We start from the raw sequence: 12,086 nt of genomic DNA on the forward strand, positions 1-12,086 counted from the left end.
AAGCGCGCGGTGATGGCGGCGCTGATTGGCTGCAGGGCGGGGCTGGGCGGGGCGAGCGCGCTGATTGGCTGCGGCTCTGCGAGCGCGGGGCAGGCTGGGATCGGCAGCCTCTGGCGCGCAGATCTGAAGATGGCGGCGGCGGGCGAGTGTAGCAGTTTCGTCAGCAGCTCCGTTATTCTGGCCCCGCCGGCGGCCGCGGAAGCCGTGGCCACGGAATGGGTGCTGGAGTTCGTCTGCTCCTGCCTGTGCCGGCACTTCTCGGAGGAGAGCGGGGCGGACTTCGAGCGGTGGAGCGACGTTGCGCAGGGTGAGGGGCGSTGAGGCCTGAACTTCGGGTGGTGAGGGGCGCTTGGGGTGTTCCGCGGCGCTCGGGGCTCTCCCACAGCCGCTCCCGGGGCAGCGASCCGGCGGGGCCGGAGGGACGGCTGCCTGCCGGCACGCCGAAGGGTGGGAGTGCTAAAGCATTCATGGCTCGCCGACCACTGTGGTCAGCACCGCTCGGGGAAWGATCCTCAGCTGTCTCGGGGGCTTCAGGAGATCCCCGGAATACCCCTGTCGAGGGCTTGAGTGGTATCTGCAGCACTCGCACGTGTGGCTCTACGGCAGAGATGAGCTGACATGAGGTCTGGTGACTGAATTTTGAATGGAAAAACATATTTAAAATGAGAAATAAACYTAAGACTGAGAGTAGTTGACAACTAGAAGTAAATGGCTAAGTCTCAGATAAATTTGATGGATTTATGATGTTTTCTTCTGTAAGAGGTAGTTTTCCTGAGGACACAAGGTTAGAACTTTGGGGGACATTTTGTCTCTGTGTGTATGTTCTTGACTCAAGTGAATGTAGTAGTATTTGTCTAAACTTMTGCAAAGAATGCAATAAAATGGTGTGTTGAATGATTAGTAAGTGGATTGATACGAGCTATGGTAAGAGGTAAGAAAACTAAAGATAATAAAGTACATTGAATGGGGGRGCTGCTAGATTAAATTATTTATGTTGCTTCTCTGTGTTTGGCCTTGGGAATGCAAGTCATCAGGAGAATTGTACTGACGTTTTRTGAAGATGGGAAGCAGAGATACTTCCATCTGCTTCTGCATTGAATAGAACTGGCAAGACAGAACTGTATTCATAGAAACAACTAAATTATACAGAGTGCAAGTTCATATGGAAATGAGAAATAATAGCAAATTTTGAATTTGTTGCTACTCTATTCAACAACAGAGGAAGATAATAAAGTCAGTATTGTTAAAGTCTTTGGGAAAAGCTAAGTATGGTGATAAGAKTGCGTTAGAAAAGTAGGTGTGGGGTTTTTTTCATAGAAATAAAGAACTATTACTCTTGCATGTGTCAGGTGAGACCCTGCTGAAATAATGATTGGCTATCAACAGGGTTGACGCAAACTGAAGCAAGTGCAGAAAGGTAGGAAGGCRGTGGTTCCAGATAACCAGAGGCTCCTTCTAGTCTGTGATTCAACTCCTCCCCAACTAGTCTGTGATTCACTTTTCATTTCGAATGTTTCTGCATTATACTCTGAAGAAGAAATATTATATCCAGCACACTGGCATAAGAAATTCACTGTAAGCCACATGATGGGAATAAAATCCTGATAGCTCCCATTTTAAAATATGTAATAATCCTTGTGACCTTCCAGCCTTGCAAGGAGGATTTCCTGAGTAAATTTACATTTCTGAGTAAGCTTTTCTTGTAGCTTTTAATACTTTAGTTCTATAACAACATGCAAGTGTCACCAGTCTGCTTGTGGCTCATGGTTTGTGGGCATTCCACGGAAGTGTTCTCTGGAGCAGATAACTGTCTTTTGTAGTAAGCTACTTACCAAAACAAAACCTAAATTCATGACTGAGGTCTTTGAACTGGATTAATATAAGCCTGTGATTAATTCTACTGCTTCTCCAGAAAAGGATATCTTCTTCTGGTCAAGCTCTTAAGTATTATTTAAGTTATTTTAGAGTGGAAGAATATTGATTAAATGTGCTTCATTGGTTTCTTAAGTAATTAAAAATTTAGTGGTGAAATCGGATAACACAGTGTCTAGTACATATCTAGCCACACTGTGGCAGTGCTGGAGCAAGACTGACTTAACTTTTCCCTTCTTTTCCAGCTCTTATTAATGGCCTCTCCCAAATACCTCCACATCAGAAAAAAATGGTCTATCTGTGTCAGATTTTGATAAGAATTGCACAAGGAACAAACCTTGGTAAATACTTGGATTCTCTTTTTCACTTGTTTAAATATATTTGCATGAACTTGTACAGAGTTGTTATATTCTTTCACAATTCCTTTACTGTATATATATTTATACATATCTAGAGATATATATAAATAAGTTGAATGAAGTACTTATTTTTATCTTTATTCCACGTGTGACTGAGCTGTTCTGCAGGACTGCTGTTACTCTGTGCTCCAAACTTAGCCGCCTGGAGTTTGAATGACCATATATTTCTTAAATTACCAGTCTTTCTTGTCAGATTAGTATAGTAATATAGTAGACTAGCTTTTAGTCTTACCTGCAGGTTTAAAATAAAGGATGTGTGTTCCTTTCTTCACATGTAATACTAGAGGTTAAAGTAGGACAGACAGCAGGAAYGAGAATATGGGTAAAAAGGCTGACTGCCTATGTTTTCTACAGATGACTATAAGACTTTCAGCTGGCAGCAAGTCCTTGGGGTTCTTATTCACTACCCTATTGTCTGCTTGGCTGCATTTGGAGCTTGTTGGTTTAGTTGAGATGATTTTGTTTGAGTTTCTTGAAGACTTTTTTCACTTTTTGATAAAACTCATTGGAATTTAAAGACTTCAGAAGCAGTCTTGGAAGCATAAGCATGGAAGAAAAAAGTGTGTTCTAGTGCTGCAGTAGCAGATCCGCAAAGTCTTGTTTTTATACAATTAAATTTCCATGTTGCTTGTCAGGTATAAGTAGTCTTGATTTAGTTTAGCTTGAGAATCAAATAGTAATATTTAAAACAGTTCATCATATACAAATTATAATTTTTTTGTGATAATGGTCTAAAATTATAATCTCAACTTCATCGTGTGTTTTTATCTTATCAGTGTAGAGAATGACCTCTGTGGTGAGGGTTGCATGTGTATAGCAGGTACTACATCAGGTGTAGCTGCACAATGTACATGGAAAGCTAATATATGGTAGCTTTCCTATTATTTTCTAGTTATTAAAATATTTGATCTGTGCTGATCACACGGAATAGACTGTTTCAGATGTCAGCTAAGAGCTAAATGCTTTGATTTTACACTATTAAATTTAATATGAAGTGTCATGTTACTTGATTAAGACAATAATTAGAGAAACATGTGGGGTCTTTTTAATTATGTGTATATATGCACATAACACTTAAAAATTTCAGTGTTTGTCTTACTGTAGTAGGTATAAAATAATACTTATTTCTTTGGTATTCTGTAAATTGTTTACCTTCTGCCTGAAAAATACTTAAAGAAATTAGTTATTGAGAGAGATGCTGCTGATGTCATAAAATCAAGGCAGAAGTGAGGCTGTAGTTGARTGAACATCTTGAACTAAGTTGGCAGTGCTATGGCACGAAAGCACTTGTGTACCTGCCAGCTGTTACATTGGCACACTCACTTATCCAGGTGTGCTATGATCAGACTGGGAAACTGTTTGAGTGTGTTGAGGGGATGATTATTTGGCTAGGCTAGATTTCTGCCAGAGCTGAACACTGATCCTGTTTGATGGGAGTTTGCACAAACCTTGGAGTTGGCACAGCACCACTCCGGCATGGGAGGTTGCTTTTGCTTGTTCAGTGCCACTCCTGTTTAGAGCTGTTTGAATTTCCCTCTTGTTTTAAGCACTTCAAATACAACAAAAAGTTAAGACATGCAAATAGTGATAGACTCAGGGAAAAAATCAACTTAGAATGGTGATTATATTATAAAATTAGCAGCATCAATGTCAAATGTTGTGGTATCTGATGCTAAGTGTAATGTATTATTAATGCCAGCCCGAATGCCTAATGCTGAACTTAGCACTATTGCAAGTGGCATTTTAAGTGAATGATAACAACAGTAATGTTGTTAGTAAGGGTAGGAGACCCAGTCTCTGAAAGAAAGGCTTCAGGTTGTTGCTTCAGGTTTCTTAAACACACTCAAAAATTGAGGAAAAAGGAATTGAAATTGTATAGTACTGAGAGAGACCAATCTGATTTTTATTTATGCCCCAACACGTGTTATGTGCGGGGAGCTCTGTCCCTCGGTAGGCTTCGCCTGGCAGCCACTCCCCTGCTGCTCTGCAAGCGCCCTGCCCCCCTTGCTGGTGGGTCAGATGCCCGGATGCCCGGGAAAACAGCGCGCGGAAAAAACGCGCGGGAAATCACGCTCTGGGAGGGCGAGGCATACAAAAGCAGCGAACTGCGACACAACGGCGGCCATTTTCCTTTGGGGTTCTTGGAGGGAGCAGAGGCCCGCCTGGAGGGTCACCTTGGCTGTCTTCCTCCCCCCGCTTTTCCTTTTGTTTACTTTCGTTCCTGCCGTCCCACTTCTTCCCTGTCCGCACCTKTCCTGTCCGTGTGCCCTGTTTCGCCGCTTCCCCGAGGCATCTCGTCAGCGCGACARCCTCGTGTTTGCTGCCTCCCCGAAGGAGCTGCCGCCGCCGCCCGGAGGCGCTGTCGCCTACATTCGCAGCCGTGTGTCCAGCAGTGCCCGCAGCTCCAGCCTGCCCGCAGCCGGTGTTTGCCGACGGCAGAGCCAGGCTGCTCGCCTATCCCACGAATGCCCGTAGCCACGGCAGCGTGTTCTCTGCCGACGGGAGGGACGCGTTTGGAAATGGCGCTCAGCCCGCCTTGGGAGCCGCGCAGGCCCCGCGGTTCACAGCACACACACTCCTTCTGCCCAGCTGAYATCGATGGGGTGCCCGGGGTACAGCTGTAACAATCTGTCTGCTATTCTGTCTCTCTCCTCTTTTCCCTCTCTTTCCCTCTTAGAAAAGTTCCCTTTTCTATTCCCCTTGGTAGGAAGTGGTAGGAGCACTTACCCTTCTTTATCAATAAACAGTTCTCAGATAYAATATTGCCGTGTTTRCGCTTTATTTTTTGTCCAAGAAATCTATTAAAAGAATCCTCCCCAACTCCCTCTTTTCAAGTGGGATGGAACAAGTACATATTACTTTATTTCACATAAGTAATGTAATCTATATAACTGTTAACTTTATCCTTTAATTTTTATAAGTACTTTCTTTTTTTTTCTCTCTAAGGATTACATTTTGAAAATGATCATAGAATTTCACCTTTGGAATCTGCTCTGTCTTTCTGGGCTTTACTTGAAAGAGAAGAAATTAAACTGGAGAAGCTTCATGAAGATATTCATCGCTTGATTCAAATTCAGGTCTGTGTGAGTTATTCATAATGCTTCAGGATGCTATCTACTCATTGGGAATGAGTAGCTGGAAAGCTGCCTGGCAGGAAAGGACCTGGGGGGTGGTGGTTGACAGCAGCTGAACATGAGCCAGTGTGTGCCCAGGTGGCCAAGAAGGCCAACAGCATCCTGTCCTGTATCAGGAACAATGTGGCAGCAGGACCAATCACCAGGGCAGTGATTGTCCCCCTGTACTCAGCACTGATGAGGCCGCACCTCAAATCCTGTGTCCAGTTCTGTGCCACTCAGGGCCAGAATGACGTTTAGGTGCTGGAAGTCTGCCCTTGCAGGGAAGGGCAGCAGAGCTGATGAAAAGTCTAGAGCACAAGCCTTACAAGGAGCAGCTGAAGGAGCTGCGAGTGCTTAGTCTGGAGAAAAGGAGGCTCAGGGGGGACATTATCATTTTCAAACTGCCTGAAAGGAAACTTTAGCCAGGTTGAGTTGGTCTCTTATCCCAGATGACTGGTGATAGGATGAGAGGAAATGGCCTCAAGTTGTCCCAAGGGAGTTAGATYGGGTGTTAGAAAAAACTTAGACAAAGGGTTGCAAAACATTGGAACAGATTGCCCAGGGAAGTGGTGGAGATACTATCACTGGAAGTGTTTGAAGCAACATGTGGATATGGCACTTGAGGACATGGTTTAATGGTGAACATGGTGGTGGGTGCTAGGTTAATGGTTGATTTGATGACCTTAAAAGTCTTTTCCAGCCTTAAAGATTCTGTGATTCTATCCTAAAACAGAGCCTCTTTTACAAAAAGCTTGGACTATTAGCAGATTGAGCTGCATTTTCAGTTTTAATGCAGAGTAAATAGATCTGTACAGGGGGCCTTTTTCTGTCTCATGTGGTTCCAGCTTGTACAAGTACAAATTTGTTTCAAAAGCTGCCAATCTGAAAAAATGAAATAAATTTAAAAACTAATTTCAGAAGTAGGTAAGTGTTGATGACCCTTAAATATGTAATCATCTGAATTTTGGGAGTCTTAGAAAACTGAAGAATTGTGACTTGTTTTTTTCTGAATCTCAGGTGGAAAGTATTTCAGCATATCTTGTAATTATATTTCTTGTAGTGTGTGGCAGTCTATATGGAAAGCAGATACTTCAAGGAAGCTGCTGAAGCTCTTGAAAGGCTGTTTACAGACTCTGAATCAGATAAGGTAGTAATTTAATTAACTTGTATTAAAAGCTTTTGATTTTCAGAGGAGGAAGAGGGGAGTGGGTTTCCAAAGTTAACAAGCCCTACCTACATAGCTTTGATCTCATTATTGTCTATGTCACTTTCACACCTGTGGCACTTTAAAATACAAAAGGAAATTTGTGGCTGGGAGATGGATAGAAATRCTGGGTAAATTGTGGGAGTAAAATGCTTCTAGCAGCAGTTGTTATTCATCCCCTCTACCATTTCATATGAGGAGTGAGATGGCACTACAAATTCTGAGAAGTTTAGTGTTGTTCTTTCACAGAAAAGATAATGTAAGCATACTAACACTGTAATTCCTAACAGTCAGTTTGCTGATTTCTATTAGAGTGCACTCTGTTCCTCTGATGATTAGCGTTCTGTGTACCAAAGCATTCCAGGGAAGGAAAACTCAGTAGTTTCTCTAGTACAGACTGAATATTGTTTTGTCTCTGCCTGGAAAAGGCAGAGTGAGTGAGTTAAGTCACCTCCTGATTTGAAGTTGACTTCATCATTCAGAAAGCTGAAAGTCTGAGTAAACATCTTTTTAATATAATAGTCTATGCACACACCTGAGTTTGCTGGGGGGGAGAAAAGACCAAAAGAAGGACTTCAGGCAAAAAGAAAATAAGTTAAAAATGCTGCCTGTGTCTTGAAATGGTATATTAAGACACATGTTCTATGTAAGTAGTAGACCATGTATAACTTACTCTTCAAATATACTTTCATTCAGAGCATTTGGATGTTTGGAAAGTGTAGACTGTGACAACAATACTCAAATTCATAAATAAAAATGCAGCCTATGCAAAGAAGCTAATTCTCCTGGCTATATTGGCTTCTAAAAAACTCAGTGGTTAGTAAACAAAATGTGAATTTCTGATTATCTGTGTTGGTGTATCCTTAGTGCTGCTGTACTAAGTACTCTTTTTCCTGAACACTGAACACCACTTTCAGTGACAGTCTTTTTGAGGCAGCTAATGAGAAGAGAGAACTGAGTAATGAGTGGCTGTTCCTGAGTGTTTTTTTTCCTCACTTGACAGCCCTGCTTTCAGTGTTAGTCATAAAGGAAATGAAAATATGGATCTGTGGTCAGTTACACCTTACCATTTACTGAGCACATGAGGTAAATGCCTGGTATTATGTCTAGTTGACTTGAAAACTCTTTCAAACTGCAGCATGAAGTTGTATAAGGATATTCAGGAGGCTATATTGTCATGTTTAGCTTTCTGTATTTCCTGTTTAGCATAGATATAATGTTTACTGCAGGATTTGTGTTGTAAAAAGCTGTGCTTTTCTTAGCCTTTAAGGGTGAAGCTGGCAACCATTATAAAATCCAAGGATCCATATGTTCCTTTTCTCCAAAGCTTCAGTTACAGTCTTTTGATAAGTAAAATCAAGACTTACATTGAMCTTTTCGTGAAAAGAAATGGAATTAACTTCTTAATACAGGTATGTGGAAAGTATTTTCAAAACTTTTAAAAAGAGTTACCTGATAAAATTAAATAGATYTATCCTTTCAAGGGAGTTGTTTAGGCAATATCCAGTTATTAGATAAAAAGGAAACTTTACCTTCCTTTGGATTGTCTTATATTCAACCTTTTATTCTAATTAATATGTCTTGGAGAAGACTCCTAAAATACCTTCTATGATAAAAGTAGGAACAAGACTCCTAGTAGGAAAAAGACTCCTAAAATATCTGCTGTGTTTTTCCTACAACTGTTTTGATTAGAAAAATAGTTAGGAAAATAGCATAACTAAAACAAATTTCTGTTTAAGAGAAGCAATTCTGATATGGGACTCATTAAAACATGTAGCTGTATATTTAATGCTTATTTTAGCCTATATGACTTCTCATRCTAAAAATAAAAAGTCAAGACCTGTTAATTTGGCTAAAAGCTTTTGGAATGTCAGAGGAGTTAGGAGATAGARAACTATTATTGCTGTTTTCCTGTAAATACAAATGTTCTTACAAATAGTCTTGCTCAAAACTGGTTTAAAATTGGCAAGAACAACATTCCTTCTGCAGTTCATCTTCAGGAGGATTGTAAAGAATTTCTCTTATGTTTACTTCACATAAAAGAATATTGAATTATTCAATTACAAAAGCACAGACGTCTAAAGGTAATAAGAAGCAAATTTTAAATAAACAATCCTGAAGTTCCTCTGTGTTTTTCATTTTCTTACCCGAAAGACTAGACAACTTATTAAATACATTCAAAATATAATAAAGGAATACCTTTTAATGGTTTCACTTCACTGTCAGTTTTCAGGTTTATTGTTCAAGTCTGTTTCTTTGAGACTGAGAGGAGGTGGAGGCCTGGAGGTGTCGGARAAGGCCCAGAACTCCATGCTGGCATGCCTAGGCCTTCTGTTGTTGTACCCCCACTGCCTGCACATCTGTTTTACTGCCTGCACCCACATTGCAAATCTTACTTTGAACACTTACTCTGGCACATGGAGGAGACAGCTTTGGGAAGAATTCCTGCTTCTGTATAGCACACAGTGGTTCTTCAGCAGTTTACCCTGCATTCTCTACAGAAGAACACTCTGGCTTTAACTGTTAATCTCTCTTTTTTATCTAGTGCCAGATGTAGAAGTATAATCATAGAATAGTTTGGATTGGAAGGAACCTTTAAAGGTAGTCCAGTCCAACACCCTTGCAATAAGAAGGGACATCTTCAATTAGATAAGTTTGCTATCCATTCAACCTGACCTTGAAGGTTTTCAGGGGTTGGGCATCAACCACCTTGCTGGTCTACCTTCATGTTTTGCTACATTCATCATAAAAAAAAACAATTCTTCTTTWTATCCAGACTAACTTTAGTTTAGTTTGAGTTTAAAACCRTTAAGCCCTGTCCTATCRCTACAGGCCCTGCTAAGAAGTTTGTCCCAACTTTATTTAGTGTAGTGGACACCTTTGAGATACTCCATGAAGGACAATGAACTACTACATCCTTGTCTTGGCAATGAAGGGGAAATAATCTTTGTGGCTAAAAGTTTGAGCAGAATGTTGGAAATATTTTTTGCCAGTGCAGAAAAGGTTATATTGCAAACCCAAGATYTGATTAGACATCTTTTGAAAGTGTTAAATGTATGCTATATCCTGCCACGTGCTACAGAACTAGATAAACTTGAGACTTAGCAGTTTTTAGTTTCTAACCTAGTTATARAAAACAGATTTTGGAGTACTTTGGTAGTATTTGCAGTCTTAGTTAAGCTCTGCAGTGTACTTCACACATTTATATGTTTACTCATTATGCGAGTATGGATTGTTATTTCTTTGTGTCCATATAAMTATCAGTCACAGCTATGACTAAAATTTCTCCAAGTTATTAGTTGATAAAGGTCTTYATGGATTTCAACTTAACATGCTAGAGTTGTTCTGAAACTACTTATTTTAATGTTAGTATGTCTGTGAAATAAGCACTTTTAGTCCTAACAGAAAGTATACGTGCTAATTTTACATTTTAGCATATCAATTCCATTTCACACAGGAAGCCGCAAAGCAGGTGGARTCTAAAGGATTGGGAGCAGTAGCAATGCCTAACAAATTTGTGGAAGTCAATGAAAATAACGAAAGTGATTCGGAAACAGAACAAGGGTTTGTATTAAGTATTAYACTGCTAAGGGATGTTGTACTGCTTGGACAGTAACATGAAACTTGTAGAATAAATAGTAGGTACAAAGAGGGATGTTACATTCCAAATGCTGTCCAGTAGAAAATTAGCTACAAGCACATTCCCTATTTTTTTAAAAATTTGTGCTCTTTTGTGGTTGTTACTTTTGGCATTTACATCAAATAGCTTGTCATTAAGTTTAATTATTTGTGAGGCTGCACAATTTTCAGCTGTCAGTCTATAATAATAAAAGCATAGAAAAGACTTTGCTTTTTTAATGCTTGACTGAGCTCCTTTTAGTTCTAATTYCAGGCTATAGATCATCTCAAGAAGAAAAAGAATAAGGAAATGGAGGTAGTCCGTTACATTTTCCTAACAGCTGACCTCTTAATGATACTAGTGTGAAGGGAAATAGTTACATTGCTTCATGATTCTGACAGTGGAAACCTTCAGAATAATCACATGGATATTCTGGAAAATGCTAATATTCTAGGTTTATCACCACTTGTTTTTCAGGGAGAATAAGTTGCAGTSTTTAGCTGCAGTCTTTAGCTGGGATAGTTCTCTTCATTTTTGTACTAGGTATTTCTTCATTTTTATACTAGGAATATGACATCAGTTAAGGAAATTGATGCAGACAGTATGGAGGGAGACAARTTGTTTGGYTGKTTTTTTGTTGGGTTTGGTTTTTTTTCTCTTGCAAGGGCAGCTCCTGACACAATTACATCTGAGAGATATAATGAAAGACTTGTTCAATAAAACGTATGGAAATAATTCCTAATRAAAAAAGAGATGTGCAGAAAGTATTGTATCTTCTACTTAAATGTGTAGTGTGTTGGAAGCAGRCTACCAAAGGAAAAGGTCACAGCACCAAACCTGACACAGTTCAAGAAGCATTTGCRCAATGGTCTCAGGCACATGGTGTTACTCTTGGGGATGTCTGTGCAGGGCTAAAAGCTGAACTTGATGATCCTTGTGGATCCCTTCCAGCTTAGCAGATTGTGTGATTCTGAATTTCTCTCCCCAGGAGGCAAGGTTGAGAAGGGTGAAYGCATTGATGCAGTTAGTGATTGTATGCCTCTGCTTCTGTAGAGAAGTCTTAGAATTTTCTTTCTTGTAAATATTGTTGAATCATATAAATGGCAAGTTGCTGCCTAGAAAATAATTTGTCTCTCTTTTTAAGATCGGTGAGAGAGGAGCAGTGTATCACAAGTCAGTCATCTGGAGATGTTGAAAACCCCACAGGAAGGTAAAAAACTTTGTTGTTGTTCTTGGTCTTAAACTTTTCATTAAGTGCTTTGTATTTTTACYTCAGATCTGTGTTTTTGCAGGAGTCATTCAGGACAGAGACGCAATGAGAGCAGAGCTCTTCAGAGTGAGTATTAGTTTATTTTTACACTTACAAAACACTCATTTCAAACACTTACTAAACTGCTATCCAGTGTAATTGGATTAATGCAGAAATGGTTGTGGTGGAAAGAGAYAATCCAAGTTGTGTATAGTTTCTGCATAAATGGAGGTTTGGTGGTTGTCATATTCAGGAAGCTGTGAAGTGGCTTAAGGTTCTCTAGCAAYTAATTTTGAAAAATCATTCACTATTTTCTGGTTTCCTTGTTGGTTTATGGGACTTCTGGCATTCTGTGCAATACAGAGCGTATAGAGGAGTACTGAAATTGTTTCTTTTTGAATTCTGTGCTAGATAACTTGATTGGGAGGGAGCTMAAGAGGTTAGCTGATTGGAGAAACAAAGTGTAAAGTGCACAAAATTAAGATGTTTGTGCACTTTCTGGTATTACTTCTTACAAACTTAACATGAATAATATGATACTTTAAAGTAAGTTCTTAAGACCATTAGCACCTTCTTACCACAGAGAGATGATGATGTAGTTCTTGCA

The 12,086-nt window shown here is 39.9% G+C and overlaps 1 protein-coding gene across 1 annotated transcript in view; it reads left to right on the forward strand.

Annotated features, from left to right (window-relative positions):
* The first annotated feature begins 106 nt into the window (after positions 1 to 106).
* The window catches only part of TERF1 (telomeric repeat binding factor 1), a 19,529-nt gene continuing 7,549 nt past the window's right edge, over positions 107 to 12,086 (forward strand). Inside the window, exons 1-8 of the mRNA XM_057363932.1 lie at positions 107 to 307; positions 2,118 to 2,213; positions 5,238 to 5,368; positions 6,468 to 6,554; positions 7,874 to 8,023; positions 10,069 to 10,175; positions 11,375 to 11,440; positions 11,523 to 11,566. Of these exons, the coding sequence (XP_057219915.1) occupies positions 130 to 307; positions 2,118 to 2,213; positions 5,238 to 5,368; positions 6,468 to 6,554; positions 7,874 to 8,023; positions 10,069 to 10,175; positions 11,375 to 11,440; positions 11,523 to 11,566 (859 nt within the window). The 5' untranslated portion in view covers positions 107 to 129. The remainder of the gene's footprint in view (positions 308 to 2,117; positions 2,214 to 5,237; positions 5,369 to 6,467; positions 6,555 to 7,873; positions 8,024 to 10,068; positions 10,176 to 11,374; positions 11,441 to 11,522; positions 11,567 to 12,086) is intronic.

The sequence above is a fragment of the Malurus melanocephalus genome, unplaced genomic scaffold (assembly GCF_030028575.1).
Source record: "Malurus melanocephalus ecotype Western Australia unplaced genomic scaffold, MMel_1.1 scaffold_32, whole genome shotgun sequence".
Taxonomy (NCBI): Eukaryota; Metazoa; Chordata; class Aves; order Passeriformes; family Maluridae; genus Malurus; species Malurus melanocephalus.